The 27,956-nt window shown below is 36.1% G+C and overlaps 2 protein-coding genes and 1 pseudogene across 2 annotated transcripts in view; 1 reads left to right on the plus strand and 2 right to left on the minus strand.

Moving 5' to 3' along the window:
* Positions 1–613: 613 nt before the first annotated feature.
* On the minus strand, positions 614–27,056 carry LOC129239270 (vacuolar protein-sorting-associated protein 36-like). Its single transcript, XM_054874650.1, has 2 exons — positions 26,976–27,056; positions 614–1,247 (listed from the first exon to the last, which is right to left on the minus strand). The coding sequence occupies exon 2, from the start codon at positions 1,065–1,067 to the stop codon at positions 882–884; it is 186 nt and encodes a 61-aa protein (XP_054730625.1). The 5' UTR covers positions 1,068–1,247; positions 26,976–27,056; the 3' UTR covers positions 614–881.
* Positions 19,294–19,477, plus strand: LOC129236605 (U2 spliceosomal RNA; annotated as a pseudogene).
* The window catches only part of LOC129239263 (hornerin), a 189,755-nt gene continuing 188,770 nt past the window's right edge, over positions 26,972–27,956 (minus strand). The window contains exon 16 of the mRNA XM_054874635.1: positions 26,972–27,736. Coding sequence (XP_054730610.1) covers positions 26,972–27,736 — 765 coding nt within the window. The remainder of the gene's footprint in view (positions 27,737–27,956) is intronic.

A 27,956-nucleotide genomic window follows, 5' to 3' on the forward strand; every position in this document is an offset into this window, starting at 1 on the left:
TGCAGTCAGAAGCTGTTGCCTCAACGTGGAGTAGCCATGAAATATGTACTATGTACTGACGTATGTATGTAACGTAAAACATATAAAAGGCATGTTGTATTTTAGAAAATTCTGTTTGATTTGCGATTTTGCTCAAAGGCAAAAGTTAAAACACATTTACAATTATTCTGCTTTTATCTACCATACTCTCCCATACAAATACACAAATACACGGCATTCACTTTATATTCGTTTGTTTTCGTTTTGTCTAACATCATTTGATATAAGTTAAGTAGCTGGAATACAACTCGTATTCGACCAGTCGCCTCGAAATATGCTTCACTACACAGCCACTCACACATAAAATATGAAGTAGCTGCTTTCCGAGCTTCTATCACTTACAGCTCAACAAAGTTATGCTTGGGTACATACATATAAAAGTGTGTAGCGGTATATACACGCACAAGTTTTTAGACTCGTTGTTGTTGCATTAAAAATTTGAGTAAAATTACAGATTGTTAATGTTTTGTGTTTGAATATAAATTTATATGTCCACATACAAATGCGCTTATATATTTATATAAATGTGTGTGTGTGTGTACTTCTTAAACATGCTAGCCGTGCAACCCACAGGCGAGCAGCCACACACATTCGTATGCTTTGGCGCAACCACAACCATGTGGCAGCTGGAACGAAACTATTCAACTACACTTACTTCAACTACTTATGTTTTAGTAACTTTTTTTTGTTCATTTTGGCTGCTGCTGTTGCTGTTGCACTCATGTTTTCCGCCTTCCCGTTACCTACTTGTTGCCGCCCCAGTTAATATTTCAGCTGAAACGAGCACAGCACCACTATTGTGAGGACAACTTCGGCTACAGCTCTAGTTGTAGTTGTGCTTGTTAGTCAAGCGTATGCTTTTGTTGTTGTTGTTGTTGGTGCTGCTGCAGTTTGTGTTGCTGCTGTTGTAGTTGCTGTTGCTGCTGCAGCCAGTGTTTGCAAAATGCTGTCGGTGGTGGCGCTTGTGGCTGTTGCTGTTGCTGCTGCTGTAATTCAAGTTGATATTGTTGCCATTGTAGTTGTTCCATGAAATCGCCCTTAAATTGTTGTTCCTCTGCAAGTATGCTGCCTTCTATTTCGTTTAATTTACTATATTTTACGTCCGTAGCTGTCGCCGTTGGCACTTGCTGCTCTCCATTCGGCTATTGACGTCTATTGAATTTCGCTAATTCTCATAATTCCGTGCTCATTTCACCGACTATTGCGCCCTGGAAGATGAGTAAGTGGAAAAATTTTTAATTAACGAATTAAGCAGAGGATTTTGCTTAAATAAATCGAGTAGAACTAATTTGTAGAAAGCAATTGGTTTTCACTAGAAAGCGTTGATTTGCGTATGTTTAGAATTCTATATGGTGAAAATTGTGATTTATAAAATTGTTACTGTCTAAGTGTGTGTGTGTGGGTATGTGTTAAATGCGTTACTGCAATTACAATATAACTGTTAATATGCGTATACAATATCTGTGTTTCAAGTGAATTAGATGCTATAGTCTGCAGGTACATTTATTTGCCACTGCGTATGAGTGATATTTGCTAGTGGTGGAGTATCAAATTGATTGGCATGTCGAAGGGATCAAATTTATAGAGTCAATAGATATATAAAATAGTTAAATATGGAAAATATGTGCTGTTAATGTGTTTATATGATATATGATTTTTGAACTAAGAAACGATTATGTGGATATTTACTTAAACTTTCTGCATGATTGGGGGCCAGTGCGTATGAGTAATATGCGAGTGTACTACGGGTGAATCTATGTATGTACAATGATTCTTAAATATATGATTATATGGAATATTTGTAAAAATTAACGAATATGTGATATTTCTTATAAATTAAAAAATATATAATATAATATTATATATACAGTGTTGGCAAAAAGTTATTAGCTCACTATGTAAACTTTTTACAGACAGTGATTTGTTTCTTAAATCGATAATCTTGATGGCACACCATTATTATGGTTATTCTATGTACCCAAACTATATTTTTTTTTATACGGCGTTTCACAAATACAAAATAAAAACAGTTTCAGTTCAACATTTTTTTATGGCACACTTAGTTGATGTTGTTGCTGTTGAAGTGGTTGAGTATTTCCACTGAAATAATCCTAATTAGCGACCAGCACCGTTTTACTATCACTGTCCTCGTGTGATGAAGTCGTTTTGTTTTTTTTTTTTGTTCCTAGTCCGATCCATTTAGTAAGGTCAAGGCAAGTAAAACAGCAAATTCTTTATCTCGATGTCTGAGATCTCATTAATTTGCTGTATGAAAGGCTTACCGAGGGAGCGGAGTCGTGCCCTAGCTAGCCTTGGACATTCACATAAGTAGTGGAAAAGCCTTTCCTTCACCCCTTCCGCTTGACAGCTTCTGCAGATGCGATTGAAGTGGAGGTTGAGTCTGGCTGCATGATTCCCTACATTCCACTGACCTCCTGTAAGGGTAGCAGTGATGCGTGAAATATTAGGTTGAGAACATCCTAACAAGTGATTCGTCCTTTGGATTTTGTACGACGGCCATGTGTTTTTTGTTGTAATACATGTAGTTAATTGCTTCCATCCTTTTTCGGCTGAAGGATGATAGTGTGAAGCAATGGATGCTTTTAATGTGTTGAGTGGGGTGGAGACTGTCACCGCCTCTGCTATTTCTAGTGTTGAACCTTTCTTGCTAGCTCAACCGCGATCTCATTACCCCGTATGTTTCTGTGATCGGGAACCCATATCAGAGGGATTTCGAGCCAATGACTAAGTAATTTTAGTTCCTCTCCACACTGTACGACTAGTTTGCGTGAAATGGAGTGAGAGTCTAAGGCCTTGATAGCTGCTTGACTGTCTGAGAAGATAGCTACTCTTGCACCAACTTCCTTGTAGAGTTTTAGTGATTTGCATTCTTCGCTGATTGCTAAAAGTTCTGCCTGGAATACGCTAGCATAGTGAGGAAGTCGAATTGACTGAGATAGATTGAGTAGCGCCGAATGGAAGCCAGCTCCCACACCACAGTTCATCTAAGAACCGTCAGTATAGATTTCGATATCGTATCTTCCAATCACCTTTCCATTTCTCGATTCTCGATTCGGCTCTCGTTGGAAAACGTACCGTAAAGTCTTTCTTGAAATTAAGGTCGTGGATTGTGAAGTCTGATTTGTTTTTGAGCAGCGAGGGTCTCTGTAGGAGGAGCTGTGACCACACGACCTTATTGTCCAGCTTTCCATGTCTCTGAGTCTCTTCGCGCTGCATGTTGCGATTGTCTTTATGCGTAAGCCCAATGGTAATAGATGTGTTACTGTGTTAAGGGGTTAGGGGTAGTCAGAGGCCCGAAAAAATGATGATTTTCACGAATTTTTTTTTGCTACTTAATTAATTTATTTAACAAAAATAAAAACATAGCATAAAAACATCATGTTTTAACTTGACTTCACCAAAATTTCAAAAAAAAAAATTAATAATTGCAAAAGTTATCGCTGTTTGTGTGAAGCCCGTTTCTCCAGAAGTCCCTTGCGGTGAACATTACAAGTCCTTGCAGATTCATCTAAAACCAATCGGACAAGAAAAATTAGTTTTATTAATAGATAATCTTGTGCCTGATCGAAGCTTTTTTTTTTTTCAAAATGAACAAAATGGCGGGCTCAGAAAATTTTTTCCAGATTTTAGAGCAAAAAATCAACAGTTAATTGTTAAAAAAAAATCGAAATTTTTGAAAAAAACAAAAATCCTTCGATCAGGCACAAGTTTTTTATGTTTTTCAAAAGCTGTATAAATTTTATTGAAATCTACGTAGCGGTTTTTAAGTTACAGTGTTCACCAGTTTGAAAAACATAGTTTTGAGAAAAACGCATTTAAAGTTTTGCTATCGGCTCCGGAGCGGCCGAGCGCCCTTTGTTAATTGTTGAATAACTTGAAAAGTATTTGTCGGATTCACTTCAAATTTTTACACAATATTTTTAAAACATTATACTTTAAGAAAATGCAAAAAAAAAATCAATTTTTTGAAAATTCTGACTACCCCTAACCCCTTAAGCGCTTCAGTAGGACTGGTGCCAAGCGCCCCTGCAGTTAAGATGCATGCTGTTCTTTGTATCTTGTTCAGCTTGGTTTGGTTGTATTTCTTTTCTGTTGCGGGCCACCAGACTAGTGCCGCATATGTTAGTATTGGCCTTACAGTGGATGTGTAGAACCAATTGGATAGTTTTTTTTGGAGTCGCCATTTTTTACCCAACATTCTCGCTTTCTTTACCCTGTACTCTATTTTGGACTTCGAGCTGAGTTTGGGGGCTAAGATAACACCTAAGTATTTCGCCAGTTCGGTTCGAATAAAACTAACGCCGTTTAGTTTTTGAGGATTAAAGTTCGGTTGTGCTCGGGTTTACACAGTCTGTGGCGGCCCAAGTGCTGAGTAATACCAGAGCTCCTTCCTTAATTTCACCGATTCTGGTTGGAAACATTCCTGAAACCAGGAGCACTATGTCATCCGCGTACGCCAGTACTTTAATTCCCTTTCAGTTGAATTTGGTGAGGATATTGTTGACAACTAATAACCACAACAGAGGGGATAAGACTCCTTCCTGAGGGGTTCTCCTGTTAACAGAGCGTTTTACCGTGCTGCTGCCTACCTCACCGATGATGCACTTAGTATTTTGTAAGTAAAATTCTGGCTGCTAAAAATCTGTATTATAAAATTCTAGTCTAGTTTTATTCATGGACCCAGAAGTAGCACTGAAGTGGCGCTTTCATATCAGGAAAACCCTGTTAAGCGAAGATTTGCACTCTTCACGGGACTGCCACCATACGCTCAGACGTAAATATGTACCTGCATGTAACCTGCTGGGAAGTTCGTGAATAAAAAAATCAATTTTATTTTAATAAACACGAATTTTTCATTTAAACTACTAGAGTGTGGGCAAACAGTATGCAAGCGCACAATGCTGCCTGAAATACTGAGCAATAGTATTTGGCATATTTACACAAATATTTGTTTTTATTGAATTTTTTTTTCTCATAACTGATTGGTCGTTTATTATCTTTATTTTGCTGAATTGCCGCCTGATGAGTTTTTACAGAAATTTTATTAAGTGTGAGCAAATATAATAAATAATAAATATTGCATAAAACGCGACTGGCGGTCGAAGCAATAAAAAGTAACAAAGGCAATAAAACGTAAACAAACACGCAAGAGAATATCCACAACTGAGACTAAAATGGAAACAAACGAAAATAATTCAAGTCCTTGTGAGCTTTATTCATTTATAAAAAAGTAAAAATAAATAAAAAAGTAGTTACTTTGAAAAGGCTGCGTGCAAAAAGGCAAACGCAAAAGTTCGTCCAATAAACAGACAACCATACAAAAATGGAGAGTGGGAAAGTGGCGCTGTGGAGGGAGAAGAACGGCTAGCAAAGGAAGGTCAACATAGTCAGCTGGTAGGGAAATATAGGCGCGCATGTTAACAAAATATTGCCGCATCAACAATTTGAAACTCGAAAGTCTGTTGAAAGCAGTCAGAGTTAGAGTCTGCCGCTGGAGTTGCAAAGCAAAGTAAAGTTGAAGGCGCAAAGAAATTTATGGCGGCACTAATGTAATTACTTAATTTAATAAATAAGCAAGCGCGGCTGAGGGTGGGCAGGAAGTGCGCAGACCCATATTTTAAATGTGCGTACGCAAGCACAAATAAATAAATAAATATTATATATTCAAGCGACCGGCAGACTACAAAAATGGAAAACAAAAACGCGCGCTGAGACATCAAACTCCTTCAAGCGAACGCTGATGGCTGCCTTTGATTTTGTTTTTCTGAGTATTTGGACTGTTTAGCCTTTTGAATTTATCACATTTGCTTACTTTCACATTCATTTTAAATGTGTTTTTGTTACATTTGCTGCCGCGTGCATTTTACTTTTGTCCTGTTCGCTGTCAGAATGTTTGGATTTATTAGGCAACTTAAAGTGTTATCGGAGCAAAAATACCGAAAGAAAAGTGTCGTATATCAAAAGCGCCGCCAATGGCATAAAGTCAAACCTTTCGATATTGGCGAGTAGTAGCGGCAGTGATGAGTTTTGTGAAATATATAAATGATTTGCATTAAGTTAAAACTACACAATTTTATAACAGACTGATTTTGCCAGATTTCGCATTAGGCACACAACCATTTTATAGTTAATATGGAAAAAGGAGTTATCTGCAATTCATTGCCCATAAAATGGAGATGTTGGATTTAATTACAGAATTCAGTACAGCTTTGCATATGCAACTAGAATGAAATATGATATGAAATGATAATAAAGCTCATATGAATTTCGTGTCACGCTTGCAGCGCTCAATTGGTGACAAGCTTAGTAAGAGACGGGGAACCGAGTGTAGCAGTAGCATCACCTGAGCTTCAGAATGAGCTCGTTTTCGGTTTTGTTTAGGTGCTATGGCGAGCTAATGCACACCAATATTAGTGCGTCTGCGCCGAAGATAACAGCAAAAAACTCTAAAATCATTTTCAAAAGCGCTTGGTTTAATATGAAATGTTTGAACGCAAGGGAGCTTTCCTTTAAATATTTGAATGATCTCAGAAGATTCAACAAAGCAGAAGAAAAGCAAAAATATTTGCGTGTAAGGCAATTGTTTAGGAACACATGCGAGAAAGCGAAGAAGGATTATTTTGAAAGACCTGAAAAAAAAATCTATAAAACCGCAAATTCAAAAGAATGCTGGAGCCTTGCCAAAGAAATAAGAGGATAATCATTTAAAGTTGGTGCAGTTAATACGACATCGGGGCTTAAAAACTATTTTAAAGGCTTACTAAGTCAGCTTCAGTTAACAAAAGATATTCATTATGCAGCTGCTTTGCATACAAATTAAGATGTAACAATAAGCAAAATCGAACAAATAATTGGAAATGCCAAAACAAACGAAACACCTGGGGAAGATGGGACCTTATGAGCTACTAAAGGCTGCCTCAACAGAATTTATCGTGGAGATAACGAAATTGTACAACATCATCTTCGAGACCGGAAGAATCCTCGAAACATTTTTTAAAACAATAGTTTTCCAATTTTTAAAAAAGGAAATGCAAATACAGCAAATAATTATGAACTGTATCGCAAAAGTTTTAATGGGATTGATTAATGCAAGACTTACAAACTTTAGAAAAAACTATATTAAAAACTATACGCGCATCTATATGATTGAAAATATATATTCGAATAAGAGAACAGCAGTTTGGACAGGAAGGGAAGTATGAGATTACTTTGAAACCTGTAAAGGGGTGGAAAAAAGGTTGTCCGTTATCACCTTTGCGCTGCGCATTATACCTCAATGATCTACATGACTGTTTGAAAGGTGGTCTACTGATTTATAAAATAAATGTACGCCGTCTTCTTTATGCCGATGTTATTGTTCTCTTGGCGGATAATCCTAACGTCATGCAATCTATGATTAAAAAAACTAGAAATATATTGCGCTGAGTGGAACATGGAAGTATATTTAATGAAATCCGAGATGATGGTCTTTAGAAAAGGTGGTCAACTAGCTAAGGCAGAAAATTGGTGGTACAAAGGCGAGGAAATAAAAATGGTACCATAAATATCTTGGTGTCATTCTCACTTCCAAAATGGTGTTTGCTAAACCTGTGCAAGCTAGAAATAGTTCAGCAAAAGCTAGTCTTAATTGAACATGGAACAATTTCTTAGCTAAGCCATACATTTCATTCAAGGCTAAATGGAAGCTGTTTCAAGCTGTGTGCAGAGCTATACAAACATACGCCGCTCAAATCTGGCGTCATACGCTGTTTGAAGAAGTGAATAAACTTCAGCGTTATTTTATTAAAAGAGTTTTCAAATTACCTGACTTCACCCCAAATTTTGCAATAATGCTAGAAAACAAACGTAGAAGATAGCTACCTATATTCGTTAGAACTACATATGAAATACATTTGGAAAACTATCTACTATACACAGCGTATTTTACGAAAAAAAAAAAATGTTTGGCTCAAGCAACTCAATGACTTAGGTATGGAGTTCGGCCTAAAGCTTGAAGAAAGTATAATTGCTACGGACTGGCAAGATCGCTATTGCCACAAACATTTTTATTTATTTCTTTATTTACTTTAATATATTAAATAAATTAATGTATAAATTAAATCAGATAGAATTCCTACTACTACTACTACTATTAATGCGTCTTTCTTCACTTTATTCAATGATTGAGTTTCGTGGCTCGGAAGACTGTTGCCATGATATTTTAGCTTACAGGAAGAGCCTAGTGGAGTGCATTACATAATGATTTCGATATCAGCGTAATTAGAGCCAGTTTTTCACTACTCTTTCAGGTGCATAAATACACCGAAATGTTAGCGCAACAGCATATTTCATATTATTCTTGAGCATCCTTTGCGAAATTTTGACACTTGAAACCTTCAAGAGGCTTCACTTCTTGAGTTGATATGAAGTTTCAAGAGCGTAGGTCAAGAATTATATCCAAGTCCATCACATTGTGAACTGAGAAATATATATATTAGGTTAGGAAAAAATAAATCCTTTTCTTGGTAGATGGTTGTCACAGTTTTTCCTTGGTAAAAGAGAAAAAGGAAGCTAGGACGCTGAAATTATGGAGGGTATTTATTTTTTTATTTTGGTTTCACCGATTCCGTTCAGGCATTTTCGATGCTAAAGAAAATGTCAATAAAATCACAGAAGCCCAGGCATTTGAGTAGTCGCAGTATTGCATAGAAGCTAAAGATCGACCATAAAATAAAAGAAAAAAAAAGAAAAAAAAAAAATAAAAGAAAAAGAATGAAATTGAGCTATTTCTTAAACGGACAGTGACTGGGAATGAGAAATGAGTCACATATGACATCAGTGTGCGAAAACTATCGTGGTCAAAGCGTGATGAAGCAGCTCAAACGGTGGCCAAACCAAGACTAACAGCCAAGGCGGTTCCATTGGGCATTAGGTGGGACATGAAAGGAGTATTTTATTTGGGGATGCTTCCTTATAGCTAAACACTAAATTCAGATTTCTATTGTCAACAACAGGACCGCATAAAGCTAGCGATTGACCAGAAATGGCCAGAAGCTACCATTAGAAGAAGTGTTGTGTTCCATCAGGACAACGCAAGGTCACACACGTCTGTAGTGACTCGCCAAAAACTCCCTGTCCTTGGTTGGGAAGATTTAATGTATCCACAATTTAATCCGGACCTGGCACGATGCGATTACCACCAAAACAAAAATTGGATTAGAGCCTTCTCATTTGAAAAAAAACGAATTTTCCGCATTACTGGGGTCGATTGGGAATAAAATAAAAGTGAACAACATTATTAAAGGCTTCAAGGCTACCTTAGTAAAGGTTTTTCAAAACCCTTCAAGTTAAGTGGGTTAAAAGTAAGATGCCCGAACATCACTTTGATCCACATGACCTGGCCCAGTGCAAACAATGGAAAGTCATTATGCAGCAAAATATTCAACGACAAACACACAATCAGATCGATGAGCATGAAAACGATCCTCCAGTAAGCAGGGGAACGATAGCTACCTACTAAATAGAAAAAAGAATTCCCTCAAAAAATTATGCTGATGTTTCATTGGACTTGAGTATTGAATGACTCAACGCGGGCGAAGGTATATCTGGGCATGGGATGATAAATGTGGGTCAGAACAAAACTTAATTCATTTTTGTGAAGGGAGACGAATTCGGTACCACCAAAAGGGAAGTAAAAGTGATTCTTTCCTCTCCAACAAGGATTAAGTCGACAATAAAAGATGTTTCCAAGGGCAGTATGAATGTGAAAGAAAAATGACTTGATGAAAAGTTGTCGTTGTTTGACCGTCCCATTAACCTGGTATTTACGAAAATGTATGATTTGATCTTCAGTACTTGCATTAATGTGCAATAAAAAATCAATGTTTCTGCGCTTCTCTTTTTTTGTATTATCCTAATAAAAATCCGTATTTCAGCATGTATTACTTGTTGTTGTAACCGTGGAGTGCAACTACTCTTGGGTTTTAAGTATTTCATCCCAAGACCAGAATCCATGTTCATGAGTACCCCAAAGACACTGGGGCAAATATGAACAAATGGAGTTATTATCAACACGCATTTAAGGCCACTTAACTGCAACTTGAAACCAAATGAAACTCACAGAATGAGTCAGGTAATCAAACATTCGATTTAGGTGACTTTCCATAATTCTGCATGGATGAGAGGCTTCTAATAGCTGCTAGTGTTGGATATGTAATTCATAATTACACCAGCTGACCCAATACAAACAGGCAAGGGGGTGCATAAAGGTCAAAGTAAAGATTTCAGTCATGCAAAATAGTTTTTGGCTTAAGTTGAAAATAGTTTTGGTTGAAAAAGTTATTCGAAAACAAAATTGATGATTAATTTTGTGACACCTCGTAGTTTTTACGAAAAAAAATTTTTTTTCTCAAATTTTTTTTTTTCTAAAATTTTTTTTCCTCAAATTTTTTTTCTGAAATTTTTTTTTCTCAAATTGTTTTTTCTAAATTTTTTTTTCTCATAAATTTTTTTTTCAAATAGTTTTTTCTAAATTTTTTTTATAAATATTTTAAACAATTTTTTTTTTTCCGCCATTCAAAATAATTTTGCTTTTATGTAGTAAAAAAGTTATTTGACAACAAAATTGATGATTGATTTTGTGCCACCTCGTATTTTTTTTTTAAACGTTTTTTTTCAAAATTTAAAAAAATTTTAAAAAAATTTGTTTCCCTCATTCAAAATAATTTTGGTTTTATGTAGTAAACAAGTTATTGGAAACCAAGATTGATGATTAATTTTGTGCAACCTCGTATTTTTTACGAATTTTTTTTTTTTTCTATAATTTTTTTTTCTAAATTTTTTTTTCTAAATTTATTTTTCTACATTTTTTTTCTAAATTTTTTTTTTTTCAAAAATATTTTTTTTCAAAAATTTATAAATATCTTAAAAAAAATTTATATTTTGCAATCTTTTTTTCTCAATTTTTTTTTCAAAACTTTCTTTTTCTCAGAATTTTTTTAAAAATTTTTTTCTTCCCAAATTTTGTTTCTCAGTCATGCAAAATAATTTTTGTTTTATGTAGTAAAAAAGTTATTCGAAAACAAAATTGATGATTAATTTTGTGGCACCTCGTGTTTTTTACGAAAAAACCATTTTGTTTTGTTAAATTTTTTTTCTCAAATTTGTTTTCTAAAATTTTTTTCTCAAATTTTTTTTCTCAAATTTTCTTTTTCTCAAATTTTTTTTCTCAAAAATTTATAAATATCTTAAAACTGTTTAATTTTTATTATAAAATTAGCAGAAAAAAAAAAATTCTAAAATGTTTTTGCCAAATTTTTTTTTCTCAAATTTTGTTTTCTCAAAAATTTATAAATATCTTAGACATTTGTTTTTCTAAAATTTTTTTTTTCTGAAATTTTTTTCTTCTCAACGTCTTTTTTTCAAAAATTGATAAATATCTTATAACTGTTTAACTTTTATTATACGAGTAAACTTAGCAGAAAAAGAATATACAAAATTGCATTACCCTTACTTTGATACTTAACAGGTATCGATCGGTTAGCGGTCTCTTCAGAAAGAATTTTTTTATAATCTACCTTTCTTCAAATCGGCGCTTTAGTGTTACTTGGGAAGTGCCAGAGTGGCACTGCAACCATTACATTTCACCTTTTCTTATTTAAACCAAGACATGGCGATATCACGAAAACTTAACGAGCAAAAGGAAACTAATGCTCGGATTCAGTGATCGAGTTTATAGGAATTGGAATTTGTTCCAGCAGAAAGACACCCCTCTAACAATAAATTATGTCTCAAACCCAAAAAAATTAACTATCACTAACATCAAACGCTAAACGGACTACCTTTTATCTAACAACAAATTAAGCTAAAAGGCTTAATAAAATAATTTGCAAATTGTGTTAGTTTTTTACTCATCGCAAAAACTCTCCGTGACTATTTGATTTGCGCTTTGAGTAGGATTAAATCACACTAAAGCAAGTTCAATTTTTAAAATTAAAGAAGAACCCTTCATTGAAGTTAAAACGTACAGAAAACTGCGTGCAAATTGTGCTATTTGCTTAGAATAAGTTTTCTTTACGAATGTTGACCCACTCCAGTTTCCTAGAAAATTTATTTTAGCGCAGCTTTTCAGCATCGGAAAAATATATTTCTTATTGTCAATAAATAAATAGAGCGCTGTGCTAGATAGTGCAGCGCCGCTTAGCCAGCTTGAACTTCGCGCTTTCTCTGTTCCGCTTTTGCGCCTTCCTCAACTATTACGATCTTTTTCGTGTCACACCCACACTACCTTAAAAAAGGTGTGTGAAACTGCAAAGTTTTTTTAAATTTTGTATTCTATTTTTTGTGTGTTTTTTTGCATTTTTTTTTTTTTTTTTGGTATAGTTCCGTCGTTGAATGGCTTTGTCAATTCTTCCCTTTGCTTCATTCTAGGTTACCTCCATTTTATTTATTTATTTGTTTGCAATTCATCGGCTGTGCCATTTACTTTACTTTGCGAGCGGAACTTTCGCAGTTCATTTCCATTGCGACGCGTTGAATTGTGTTGCATTGAGAAGTAGCTGCATTCGCGTTGTGTTTCGTATCGCTGGCTCCAATTATTCAATTTTGTGTGCCTTTTGCGCTACTCGGCAGCAATTTTTAGTGCTGTGACGTTGTAATTGTTGTTAGCCATGTTGTTGCTGCAACAGCGGCATGATTTGATTTTACCACCTGCTTTTCGCGAGCATTTTCTATGGGGTGACCTATTTTGTGGGGAAGATAGGTTCACGTTTTTCAGAGGGGTGACCTATTTTGTGGGAAAGATAGATGCACGATTTTTAAAGTATTTTTGTAATTCTCGTTGTTTTTTTCTCATTTTATTTTACTGATAGTTTTTCACTATCCCAGTTGTCGTCTTACTGGCACTTCGTAGTCACAAATTCTTAAAGCCAAACGTGTTTGGAATTTCTTATATATTAGTTAGTATGTGCGTATGCGTGCGCGTGTTTGTGTACTTGTTAGCCCAGCGTTTTTCTTCTTGTTCATGCGCTCTAGGCCCGCATGCCCCACTGGCAAACTGCTCTTGTTCCTATGGAGTTCCATGAATTGTTACAGTGTGCCATATTCCTGTGCTTCTATTATCGTTCTATCAGCTATGCATTCTATTCGCTTTTTTCTATGTTTTATTTAAGTATTTTTTCTAAACATTTTTTCATAACTCATCACATTTCATGTGAGTTTCTATGCGCCTTTCTATGGATTTTCAGATGCCAGTTTAGTCCGTCTATTCATAAAAATATTTTTATGTGCCTTTGGGTTTGCATACAGACACTTTTGTTGCTCTTTTAGCTTATCTGCCACGACTGGTGGCGGCTTTTACTCTTTTTGTAAGTATCGTTGTTACTGTTGTTACTGCCTTTATGACTGCTGCCTGGAGGCATTGTTGGCATTGTTTAGTTTTTTGTAGGTCATTTATTTAAAACATTCATTCATGTTTTTATGGTCTATAAAAGTATTTATAAACATACATACATACATACATGCATACATATATACAGATATACATACATACATACATGCACACATCCATACTTACAGCCATCCATACATCCTTGTGTATGAATGGGTGTGGGACACTTTACCATAGGTCCATTTAAAACAAAAAACGCATACACTCATACATATCTATGTATTATATCTATTATAAGTATAAATTGTTTGCCCGCATATACAAATGTCTGCTCATTTAAATTTGTGTCTGCCATTTTGGTAAATCGTTTTCCCCAGCGCCCATAGCCTCAGCTCATTTTTCTAACTTTTATATTTCATCACCCTCGCATTCAAAAGTATGAAAAACATGGTCATTCACATGAAAGTTCGACTATCAAAACAAGCCGTTTTACATTCCATCCACGCACCCCAATTTTTGCTGTATGTCTATGCGTAGATGTGTGTATGTGCTTTGAAAAAGGGTTGCCCATTTTGTCTGTCGTTTGCGTTTTTATCACTTTATCATAAACACTACAAAGTTGTATATTTGTTAATGTTTGATAAGTTTTGTTTAATACAACTCTGTTTTTGTTTATCGATAAATGGCATTTCCATGTCATACATTGCGTATGAGTGACCTTGAATGGCGTTGAAAATTGTTCGAATTGCACTTATACGCCATGTCGTACCCAATTTGCTCCCACCGCCAATGAGGTAGAAACGTTGTTGTCACATTTATTTGTTACATCCATATTGTGTGTAGTTTGTAGCCTTAGTGCAGTGAGGTGTGCTTTATTGCGGGCATTCGAATGGCGATATTTTGACAAAAGCAATAAAATAATTGTGCTTTGAATTTTGGGTATTGAAAATAAACGATGGGCCCATTGTGTGTTTAAGGGGTCAAAACGTCTGTGAAATGACTTGTTCGGTATGTGAAAGGTCGTGGTTGATTAAACGTACCACAGGAAGTGTTTTATGTGGTAAAGGTGTCGCTCAAGTGCTTTGCCAAAGCTTTCAATGGCAGGGTTTGGTAAAATCAAGCAACTTAATTTATTGATGGAATAATTTGAGCGAGTACAATTTTGACAAAACTTATATAAATGCGCATTTTGGAGTGTTTTGAACTACTTTTAGTTCTGAAGTTAAAAAAAAAAAATTCGCAAAACTGGCAAAAAGCAGAGTGAGAGAAAATCAACTAATTCGATTTAAGTTCATCACAATGCTTTGCTGTTTTTGTTTTTTTTTTTGAATATTTTTTTTTCGTAGTTTACAATTTTTTTCGAAGAACTTTACTTTTTAATAATAGTTACTAATTAATTAAATAATAATTTTGTAATTTAGTGCATGTAGATGTGTGCCAGACGTTTCAGCTTATCATTGGTGGCGCAATCTTTCCCCACTAAGAAATTCATAAATAAACTTGGACCTCACCCAGTGGGACGACTCGTAATCAGATATACTATATTTGCGTGAGTCGTAAGTGGAGAGGTTCGTTACTTGATGTGAGGAACAGACGGGGAGCCGATATAAACACCGACCACGAGGTAATTACAGGCAACGTCAAGATGAAACTGAAATGCAGTAAGAAAAACTACACACCACGCAGGCATAAGCGACTCAACGACCAATTGTTGCGCGATCCTGCAACCAAAAAAGAAACAACTAGCGCATTTCGCGAGAAGCTGTTCACCAACCACAACAACACTGATTGGGAAGTTATAAACGCCACGCTCAGACAGAACGCTCAGAAAACACTTGGTACAATAAAGACCACTAACGGCAAACCATGGATCTCTGACACCACTTGGGGCATCACTCAGCGCAGAAATAAACTTAAAAGGCAACTTATCAGCGATGGCGCCCTTCGGTGAGCCTACAAGGAGGCGGCGAAGCAAGTAAAGAAATCCGCCAGAAACGATAAGAGAAAGTCAACTGAAGATCTTGCTAGCGTTGCCGAAGCGGCAGCAGGAGTAAAGAACAGAGACAGCTGCATATAGTTGGAAGCCTAACCAACTAGCGGAGTAACAGCAACCAGCAGATCAGAGATCTCAATGTTGCTTTGCCGACTTCCAATGATGACCAGATCTGTAGATGGAAGAAACACTTAGAGGCAACTAGCAACATTACGCTCAGCAGTATAGCTAGCTTTGAAGTGGGCAGCACAACAACAAGCAGCAATAAAATAACAACACCCTGCCTCAACATCCTTCTTCAACATCCTGCCTTAGGGATGCAATTAAGAAGCTGAAGCACAACAAAGTAACGGGTGTGGATGGCATACTGCCTGAACTAATGACAGCCGACCCGCAAATATCAGCGGAAATCCTTCATCCCCACATCACCGCCGTCTGGAGTAATGAAAAGCTGCCTCCGTCCTGGACAAAATGCATCATAGTGAAGCTGCCCAGAAAGGCGACCTGCGCGACTGCGGCAACTGACGAGGAATAACCCTACTTAACACCATCTACAAAATTGTAGCAGTGATTATATAAAGCAGGTTCAAAGATATCGAACGCTCCATAAGAGACAAACTAGCTGAATTTCGCCCTCACTGAAGCTGTGTTGATTAAGCCAACACATTTCGGATTGTAGTAGAACAATCAAATGAGTGGCGCTTCTCGCTCTACATGTTGCTCGTAGACTTTATGAAGGCATTCGACACTATTAAACGAGACGCAATATAGCTGGCACTGAGTAGAAAGGGAGTTCCCGCCAAGATAATCTGCCTCATCATAGCCCTCTACGAGAACTCCGAACTTGCAGTGCTTCACAAAGGCGATATCAGCGCTCCATTCACTACCAACTTCTCTTCGCCGTCGTCCTTGATGACATCATGTTCCAGCTGACCCTACACAAAAAAGGCAGCGTATGGAGTTTCACCAGACATCTTGACGACCTGGACTTTGTAGATGACATTTGCCTCCTCTCTCAGAAACTATCTGACATGCAGGCGAAGGTGGACAAACTAATCGCGCTGGCACGCGCTGTCGGACTGGAGGTCAACATTGCCAATGATAACGTAAGGCAGATATTGGTTAACGGATGCCCGGTGGAGTTCCTCGAAAGCTTCTGCTACCTCGGCTGCATCATTACGTCAAATGGTGGAGCAGATGAAGATGCCAACTGGAGGCTAAACAAAGCAAGGATGGCATTCGGGCGAGTTCACAAATCTCCAGGGCCACTCAAGAGAGAATATTCAGCTGATGTGTGAAGTCAGTATTTACTGTACGGAAACGAAACATGGCTGGTCTCTAAAAACATCACACAGAGGCTACAATCCTTCAGCAACAAATGCCTCCACATCATCTGCACTATATTCTGGCCAAAACCCATCGGTAATTACGCTATGTGGAGATTAACGAATGAGAAATCCATCCTTAGGGAAATCAAACGTAGAAAGAGGCGATGGATAGATCACACGCTTAGAAAACCACCAAATAAAAACGCGAGAATGGAACTGGACTGGAACCCGCAAGGGAGAGGTCGATCAAAAAACACTTGGAGAAGGTCGATGCTGCGCAAACTAGCAGATGCCGACATCTCATGGGACGTTGCAAAAACAACGGCACAGAACGATGCAACAGTCTGGTCGGGGCCCTATGCTCCCGAGAGGAGTTAAGAAGGAAACAAAAGCAGATGTGCTATGAAAGAATGAGTTTTACTGATTCAACCAGATTTATCGTAAAAAAACACAAATGTAAAAAATAATAATGATGATTAATTTGAAAATTTCTTGAAAATTTTATTTTTTATTTAAATTCCTAGCAGGCAGTTGGACATTTAAACAAATTCTTTCCTTCCACTTTAAAAACAAATACGACAATGTTGCTCTAAATGGTTTCCGCACCCACTGGTGCTTATTTAAAGTTAAACAAAATATTTATTTCCCTTCAGAATTTGCATAATTTTGCTTGACTCAACACGAGCAGCGCCAGTGCACTCCCGCCGCCACGAAAAAAAGAACGAAAAGGAATTGTGGATGCTTTCACTTTCCGCCTATTTTGCCGCATAACCGAAGTCATTAATAAATTGAATTTACGTCGTTAGTAACCGTGAAAATGCTCATCCAAGACGCCAAGTCATTGTCAATAGCAGCGAAAGCTTCAGTCAATTGCCCTTCACAATGTGAAATCCTAAGTAAATTATTTACAATACAACTGGTTTCTTCCTGTTGCCTGGCACATTTACCATTCACCATTTGCCATTGTTTTTACGTTTGTTGAAATTTTCGATTTTTAAATCAATTCTCCTCTGCGGGCTGAGTGGCGTAAAGCGGCACTTCAATTTCAATCTTCATTACCAACGTAAGTTTTCAGTTTCGCGATTGTCTGCGTTTATGTCTACAGAAAGCAAAAGTAAAAGACGCACTGAAGTCGAAATTTGGAACCGTTAGTTTTCTTTTCTGCTTGCCAAATAATATCTGCTGTGGCGAAATGTACTGCTGTGGGTGGGTAGGCGGTAAAGCCTGCGAGGCAGTTGGAATTGAAAGTTGATTTTGTATTGTTTTGTTGGTCGCATTTGAATGTCGCATTTTCTTTTCTGAATCAATGTCTGCATGTTTGCGTATTTGTGTGCTTTCGTGGGGTTGGGTGAGTGCGCGAATGCAAGCCCTATAAATATTTGCGAGCTTCTTACTTTCTCATGCATAAAACAGACAATCAGACAAAGGCGAGGCTCTGCGAAAATTGCGAGTGAAATCGCGAAATCACTTGACTCCATGTAAGTACAACTCGCGAAAGACATATAGTACCTCAACATTTATAAATGTTTTAATGATTTTTATTTCTTTATGGAAATGAGCTCGTTTTCCAATTAAAACTTTATACGAAAATTAGAATCATTAAAATTTCAAACTTTATATTATACTAAAATTTAAAAAATTAGCTAAATTTTAATCTTTATGAAAAAATTATAAAAATGGGAAAATTTAGATGAAAAGCTTTAACTATGTAACATTTTTTTTTTTAATTCGAAAAATTTTCATCAAAAATACAAACTTTTTATTAAAAATTAGAAAATTTTGAAAAGTTTTCATCAAACTTTTCACTAAAAGAAAAATTTGACAAAAATTTAATCAAAATGCCAAACTTTACACTAAACTTAGAAAAATTGGAAAAATTTGATCAAAAATTCAAACTTTATTTTAGAATTTGAAAATTGGAAAAATTTTTTATCGAAATTTCAAACTTTATAAAAAAATTAGAAAAATGGGAAAATTTAGATGAAAAGCTTTAACTTTGTAACATTTTTTTTTTTAATTCGAAAAATTTTCATCAAAAATACAAACCTTTTATTCAAATTTGACAGATTCGAAAAATGTTCACCAAAATTTCAAACTCTTGAAAAAATTGGAAAAACCATTTACCAAAATTTCAAACTTTTTAATCAGAACTTAAATGACTTTGATCTTTGATAATTTTTTTTCTTGGCGGTGTTGCGCATTTTTTCCATATAATACGCCCACCATATTTTTGAAGTGAAAACTTCTTTAGAATCGTTTGGAGTGATTTGAGGAAAAGTGAAACGAAAAAAGCGACCAACTTGGCTACGAAGCGTTATATTATATGTTGATATAAAAGTAGCGACGAACTAAATAAAAATAACTTTTATTTTTTCTTGTGATTCGAACCAAGGATTTTGGATCGGAATCTCACATTGCTAGTCGCTCGGCTACCGCGCCATGCTGTCGTCGCTGGCCTAAAAGTTATTTAGTTACGAAGCGTTATATTATATGTTGATATAAATAATTTTTGTGAGCGTGTAATTCTCAAAAGTTTTATTAGGTTTATTATTTAAAATGTATTGACTAGGTAGTGTGGTTACCAGTTTAACATTTGTTGTCCTCCGATGGAGGATCTATCAGATGTTAAACTGATTTTTGGAAATGGGCGGAGTGTTTTAGGGGCTTGCTCTTTCTCTGCCACGGGTTGACCCGGTATTGCAGTACCGCCGGGATTTCGGCTTTGAATAAATACAAGAAAAAATATACTAATACATTTAGCTTTGGTGGGAAGAGACATAAATTTTTATATGAATACAAGTAGACGAAAATGGAAGAAATTTATAGGTCTGTTTCTTCGGTCCGTTTGGGTATTTTTTTTGACAACATCGAAACCAAAGCATTTGTATCATATTTTATCTATCATAAGCCACTCGTATCATTTGTTGAAATTGAAAACATTGAGGATGAATAATGATAAAATGAAGAAAATAAAATATGAACTTTATAGCAATATTATAATGAACCTATAATTATCCCGCTCCTAATGCTGCTTTCGTCTTATTCTCTCTCAGTTTGTTTTACGGAAGATTTCACTTCTATCAAGTCTAACCGTTAGACTGGTATTTTTTTTTATATGGAGAAACTATGCGAGACCATCAATTAAAAAAATGATCAAAAATCAACGGGATTTTCTCGCAACTTCAAACTTGACCTGAAATTAAATTTTAAGTAAAAAAATAAATAAATAAATAGTCAAAATATTGAGGTTCCATATTTTTTTCGCGAACTGTACACGCACACTTTTCGATGCATTCGAATGTATGTGTGTTGCTCAGCTCGACAGCCACATTAAGCACTGCGCTGTTGTCGACTGCCAGCGCGGAAATCAACATTTCCCTGTGGTGTTATTGTCTTTTCTTTTTTTTATAAAATTTCCCTTCTTGTTATTTGTATTTACTTTGCATCATTTCCCACTTATGTTTGCGTTTTAGGCCATGTGGCGCTGGCAGCTTTCTTCAATATATTTATATATACAGCCGTTGAAAAATACTTAAGAACGATGCGTAGTTCTCTCCATTTAAGACTTTTTTTTTTAATAAAATCACTTACATTTAAAATATTTTCAAGCTGTATGAGTCCTTTTGTCTAAGGAAAACATATTTTTTTTAATTATGCACCGAAGTTAATTCAAAGCGAAATTCCTTGGAGAAAAATACTTAGGAACGCAGTAAAATAATAGTGAAGTCATAAAACATGCAGGGGAGACTGAAAAGTAGACAATAATATTTTGCTAAAAACCCATTCTGCTTTATTATTGCTGGACTTCGCCCTTACATTGACATTATTAAATCTCTGCGATGTTCAATAAGAATGGATTTCCAAGCTGCCTCAATCTGTTGACATAACTTATACGAATTTGTGATACTCTGTGTATTGAGTTAATTTTTTACCTCTTTCCAAATATGTGAATTGAATTTGATTCGAATTTGAATTTGATATTGAATTTAATTCGTCAACCGAAGATACCGAATTCAGAACAGTGATCAGATTGTCTTCGGTTTGCCACAAGAGAAGTGTGCTTCGGCTCATTGTCTTGTTGCAATTTCCAAACCCCTGGTAAATTCTCTTCCGCATAACGTAGCATTTTATTTTGAAGTATCTGAACGTCATATTTAATGCGATGGCTGTTCCCGGTTTTACCAAGGTTCATTGATTTTATCTTCGTTATGGATCATCTGATAGATAAGGTTCAAGACAAAGTGCCATGGAATATCCTTAACGCGGACTATGTAGTCTGAATTAAAGAGGACCTGGCTTGTCTGGAGAGAAAACTCAACACTTGGAATGAAATATTTACAAGTAGTGGAATGGGCATAAATATGAAGGCGAATATGGCGAAGAGGGAACAGAGACCAATAACAGTAACAACATGTTTCAAGTACCGGGAATCGATCCTGAGTGAAAATGGAAACATAGACGAAGATGTGACACACAAAGTTAACGCGGCGTGGTTAAAGTGACGCAGCCTGACAGGCGTCTTATGAGACAGAAAACTAGCATTAAAGATGAAGGGAAAGGTGTATAAAACCTGCGTGAGACAAAAATTAAAATTCTTCTCTGGGCAGCAGGAATAACGCGCGTGGCCACATGCCACGAACATAACTGAGCCAATAAGTACTAGACAAAGATCAAAATCGACCTTGCTAAATGCGATACAAAGGGACATACAGAGGAACCTGTCGCAAGAGGATGAGGAGGGCAGACCCCAAATAGAGACAAGGCAAAGAGAGAGAAGGAGAGAGGAACCTGGTCTTTTGCAATTTTAAGTTGCTTTTCGAAGAGCTGGAGTGCAATTTTTCTCTCTCGACATTATTGAATCGTTTCAACTACAGTAAAGCTCTGTAAGAATACTACAGAGACTTTATGTTTTACTTACTTGCCAGTTATAATATAAAACAGCAAACAATTTACAAAATTTCTGACGAAGACCGAATCGTTCTTACGTACTTTTTTGACAAAAATTACCCTGCTCCTACTAAAACGAAAAAAATCAATTCGAAACTTTCAAGAGGAATCGAAAAATGAACGCATTTCAAAAAATTTGATCACAGCAAATATATTCAAGCTCAAAAAGTACCATTGTGGCACTGTACTTCAGAAAAGATTCCCACATATGTTTGCCTATGCAGTGTTCTCAAGTATTTTTCAACGGCTGTATGTATGCCTCGCTCTTCTACATACAGACATATTTTCGTTTGATTCTCGTTGTGCGCCAAATTTCTTTGCTTTTGCTTGTTGTTCTTTTTTTGTGTTGTTGGCAGCCTTTTTTATGGCTTAAACTTTTCCAGTTTTTATGAATATTAATATTTTATGCATTACACAAATATTTGCAACTTTTTCTGCGCCTTATTCTTGGCGCTTTTCATTTCAATTCATTTGCTGTTTTTTATTTTTTTTCTTTGTTTCTTCGATTTCTTGTTTTATGTTTTATGTTTTTGCTTTTATGATTTTTGCATTTGTCATTAATTTTGCAAATTATTGTTGTGCTATATGAATCTTTGCATTCCAGTTCGAGTTGTTTGATGTTTAAAGCCTCTGGAGATTCTGCTGTTTACTGTTTAAATAAATACTCTAACTGGTACATAAAAATATGGCAGCAAAATCAGAAATGAATGCCTTCTGTGGAAATTCAGCAACCCACGTATTCACGCACCCACACATTTGCACCATATATGAATACGTACATTCAATATGAAATTAATGCTGTTGAATTTATTAAAATGGCAAAAATACAATTTCAGTGCGCAAAACAAGTAAGTGCCTTATGGTTTTAAATCGATAGGATGCGTATCAGGAAAAATTCACAAGGAGCACCTATAGAGTGGCTTACTACCATTTAGTTCAAAAATGTTCAGTCTTGCAACTCGGAGGCTCTGAGAAAAGCCTTGATTTTAAGAGGGTAGGAGATTATACAATAAGCATTTTTTTGGTATGTCAGCAGTGAGCAAATCTCCGTGCGTGAAATAGCAAAATGATAGAAAAAGATTTTTAATAGCGGCCGCCTCTATTTATTTATTTTTGAGCTATGTGCGCTTTTTATATACCACAAATTGCATATGCCGGCTGAGAAGTGCAGATGGCTGCTATTTGAATGAAATTATAAGCACAGCTTTCTGTAGGTTATAGCATACTTACGGGCGAGCGAAATAATAAATATCTGCCCTTTGTTGCCAGTTATGCAGTGCAAAGTTCAATTATCGTCAAACTAAGTTTACTTAATTCGACTTTAAATATAAACTAAGTCTAAAGTGCAGAACTGTTTTTCAGTGAAAGTTTAAGGTCGCGTAAAGCTTTGGCCAGTTTAGAGAGCATCAATCTGTTTTGGGCTTATTTAAATGTAAAAAGAGTTGATGTTCGTTTACATATTTGAGGCCGTTGTTAGAGAATTTGTGCATAAAAAAGAAATAAATTTAGTTCTTATGATGCGGGATTTGCACAAGTGAAGTGATCGTGATGCTAGAATTAGTAGAATGAAATAATTTTATATTTTTTATATATTCAGAAAAAATTACTTATTCCTGAGAAACTATGAATTTTATGGAGCAATCCTGCAAACTCAGTTTTTAATGTTTTCATAAATTAAATTTTTTTTGAGGAATTTTCGTATTTCAAAGCATTAGTCTTTAAAAAAATTATTTTAAATATGAAAAGTAGGTACCAACTTGACTAAAAGTTTCTTAGAACTACCGCCAAGTGATGTTCTAAGTCAACTGATTTTAGCCCTACTTTTTTGTTTTGGTAGACTGCCACATCTGTGATTAATACCTTTACCTAAATTTTTTTAGTCATTGCTGGACATTTGTTAAAGTTACGCCGCCTTGAGTAAGTCCCTCCCTGCACGTGTTTTCGATTTTCTACCAATTTAAAAATGGATTTGAATTTGCAGCAACGAGTTTGTGTTAAATTCCGCATTAAAAATTGATTCAATGGTACGAAAACCTTAGAAATGTTGGGAAACTGTTTCGGTGATTCGGTAATGATATTCTAAAGAAAACAGCTGCTAACGAGTGTCGTGAACGCTTTAAAAGAGGCCGTAAGTCCATCGAGAATGAAGAATGTAGTGGCAGGCCATAGACATTAAAAACTGATGAAAACATCAAATAACCGCAAATTAACCATCAGTGAGCTGGCAGAAGACTTTTGGCTCTGCGCCGTGTTGCTGTAAAGTTGGTCTCAAAGAACCTGAATTTCCTACAAAAAATACACCGCGGTAACATATTATAGCTAAAGGCATGATTTTTAATCTAACCCATTCAACCGACCTTCATGAAACGTATCATTACTTGAGACGAGATGTGGGCTTGTAGTTGAGTAGACATAAGGCGAGTGACTGAAGAGTTCCGAATCAACTGAGATCAAATAACAAATATCCCATTTTTAATCAAAAGAGAAAGCGATGCGCATGGTTTTTATGGTTTACAAAGGTATTGTATACGTCCACCACAAATTTTTGCTAGAAGGTCAGACAGTTAATAAGGACTATTTTTTGGGCATTATGAGACGTTTGCATCAAGCAATTCGCCAAAAAAAAAAGGCAACGCACCATCGCACAGTACCATCAATATCTGCGAATTTTTGACCGAAACGAATACCATCCAAGAGTCTTCGAATTCATATGATATGACTCCCAGCGATTTTTCTGTTTCCCCAATATGGGGAACGCGTTTTAACAGCCTCTCATGGCTCTACCTAGAATATGGTTCCGTAAATGTTTCGAGAGCTGAATTAAACGCTGGAATAAGTGCGTTGCCGTTGATGGGGAGTGCTTTGAAGGCGATAATATCACTTTTGATGAATACTACTGTGGGCAAAAAGTAAGGTGAATTTATTTGTCAAACTTTGCGGGATTAAAATTTTGCTCTAGTTATTTTTTTCATGAGTTGGCAGCACTGTTAATAACATCTGGGCCAACTTTCATGTGAATGTCATTGTCAGTAATATATTTACGCTTGTGTTTACCAAACGACCAAGAGTGCATTTTTCGATTTTTAAAATGTCTGATTTGATTGAGCAGCGAAGTGCCATCAAATTTTGTTTGCGCAATGAAATTTCGGCTGCGGATGATGACTGCGTGTTGATGACTTGGAGCGCTCCGGACGACCATCGACAGATGACCAACACGTCAATAGAGTGAAGGAGTTAGTGCTCAAAAATCGTCGGTTGACTGTTAAAGACCTTACTGATGTGATCGGAATATCAGAAGGATCTGTGAAAACCATTTTGAAAGACCATTTGGGCCTACGAAAAGTAAAATCTCGTTTGGTACCGAAAACTCTCAATTTTTGGAAATAAGTCGTCGCGTTGATGTGTGTGAAACAATGCTTTCAGACTATCAGGACAAGCTCAAATGTATCATTACGGGAGATGAGACTTAGATTTATGCTTACGACCCTGAAACAACCGACCAATCAAGCGAATATCGTGCTAAAGGCGAGGTCAGACCGAAAAGAGCACGTCAAAGTCGTTCAAAAATAATTTCGATTTTCGTGGTGTGGTGCACTATGAATTCCTTCCACCTGGCCAAACTATTAATAAGGAATATTATTTGAAGGTTATGTGTTGTTTACGTGAAGTAATTCGTCTAAAAAGACCAGAATTATGGGCCAACAACTCTTGGTTTTTGCATCACGATAATGCACCGTCTCACACTGCACTCGTCTTTCGTGACCATTTCGCCAAAAATTCCACGGATATCGTTCCGCAACCACCGTATTCGCCTGATTTGGCTCCGTGTGACTTCCAGCTATTCCCAAAACTCAAGAGACCACTCCGGGGAACGCGTTTCGAGTCGATTGAGGAGATAAAAGCTGAATCGAAGAAGGTGCTGATGGCTATACCGGAAATGGACTATTTGGCATGTTTCGGGGATTGGAAAAATCGTTGGCATAAGTGTATTTCATCGAGAGGGGATTATTTTGAAGGGGATGAAATTGATTTACAAGAATAAATAAAGATTTTTCATTTTACAACCAAATTCACCTTACTTTTTGCCCAGCTAGTAAACTTCTATTTAGGATTTTCTGAATATAATTCGGGAACTTTTTGATTAAGGTCTCTAGCATATCCAGCATAACTAGTCTTTGCTTTTTTTCACTAAAGTAAATTCGATTAAAAAAATATTTGAATATTTTACAAACAAAAAATTTTACTCAGTAAATTATTATATATTACTTTGCTTTAAATATGTATTTAAAACAAGTATATATGTAGTAAATATATATATACATTTTCTTTGAAATATGCCCACAAAAAGAAGTCCGGGGGGGTTAAGACAGGTGGTCTGGGCGGTCAGTCGATGTCGCCTCTTTTTGGCACTAGACGTCCCGGGAGTTTTCGTTGCAGAAATTCAATTGTTGTATTCGCAGTGTGGCATGGCGCACCGTCTTTTTGAAACCAGTAACTGTCTAAACGTTTCTCACGCATTTGCGGGCAGACATAATGAGCCAACATCCATCGATATCGGTTTCCATCGACCGTTTCGTTTTTTTGGTAAAAATATGGCCCAATGGTTGGCGGATGGTTTTGGCGCAAATACCAGCCCAAACAGTTACTTTCCGGTCATGCAATGGCGTTTCATGAATCTCGTGTGGATTCTCAGTTCCCCAAATGTGGCAAGCTTGTTTATTCACGCTGCCAGAGAGGTTAAATGTACCTCGCCAGTAATTAAAATTTGCTTTCGAAAATTGGGCTCAGTGTCAACTACTATATGCAATACTTTTTATAAAATTTCATAGAAGTTATCTTTTTCGTCATTGGCGCGATAACCGCCTAAGCGATTTTGTGCCTAAGATTTATATGTAAATAAATAAATTTTCGTATTTAGTTACCTTTTATCTTAAATGACTATGTTGTAGCATGCAAAATATTTGTGTAATATTTTGAAATTTTCTTCATTTGAACTCAACTTTAAAAAAGTACTAAAATCAATTTAATGAATTGTTCGAAATTTCTTCGAACTAAAGGGGATCTATTGCAACAAGAGAATGTAAAGTAACTAAACTCTATGTAAAGGGTAACTAAACTCTATTAAATACATACATATTGTATATTATATGATAATATATAACGGTGTAAATATTTATGCTATTCTAGGAGGTATAATCACGCTGCGCTACATATATAAAACATATACGAATACAAACATACATGAATATAAATTTGTTATCATTTTTTGAGGTTAACTTACCGTCGACTACTTTGTATAATTGGCGAAAGAATAATCTCAAGACTGGAGGAAATATTTGGATTCATTTGATTTTGAAGTGTGCTCACATTTGTATTGGAATTTTGCATTGAAATTTGATTGTGATTTTGTGCTATCAGATTTTGATTCGAATTCGAAATAAGATTTGGATTTTGGTATTGATATTGATTTTGATTTTGATTCGAATTTAGATTTGGTTGTGAGTTATTGGAACGATTGCGATTAAGCGTCGAATTGGCATTGGGGACACTACGATTGGATGGGGGCGTGTTGTTGCTGGTTGTGCGGGGGTTGTTCGTTTGCAATGTGTTGTTGGTATTGGTATGCACATTTGCAGCATTCACATTCACATTGGCATTGATATTCGCATTGCTGCTGTCGGCATTGTTGTTGGCATTGCAATTATCCAGATTGCAATTGGCCGTAAGGGAATCACAATCGCAATCACAGTCAGTGGATTCCAGAGCGTCATTGCTGCAGCCATAGTTGTTGTTGCCACTACCGGCAGGCGATATTGCTAGCACCTCATTATTCAATATGAGCCCATCGTTGTTGTAAGCATTTGCTTGGTCGGTGCAAGCGTCGTCATGCGTTTGCCGTGCTTCGTCCTCTTCCTCCTCTACTTCTTGTACGTCTTCCAGTTCTTCTTCGTTATACTCCTCGATGCTGCCTTCACTGCATGTTGAGGATTGTGTTGTGCTGGTTGTTGTTGTTGTTGTGTTGGATTGATTGGTATTGGTGCACTATATATATTTTAGTTTTGGAAATTTTGGTTTTTGTTTTCGATTTTTTGTTGGTTTTTTTAGTTCGAATTTGTTGTGGTTGGTAAAATAAATACGAACGCGGTGAAAAGAAAACACAATGGGAAAGGGTTGACTGTTGAATCATTGAATATCAAATAGGAGTTGAAATACATAATTAAGACTTTTACTTTTTCACAGCGCATTCCACGAGCATTACATA

The sequence above is a fragment of the Anastrepha obliqua genome, chromosome 1 (assembly GCF_027943255.1).
Source record: "Anastrepha obliqua isolate idAnaObli1 chromosome 1, idAnaObli1_1.0, whole genome shotgun sequence".
NCBI lineage: Eukaryota > Metazoa > Arthropoda > Insecta > Diptera > Tephritidae > Anastrepha > Anastrepha obliqua.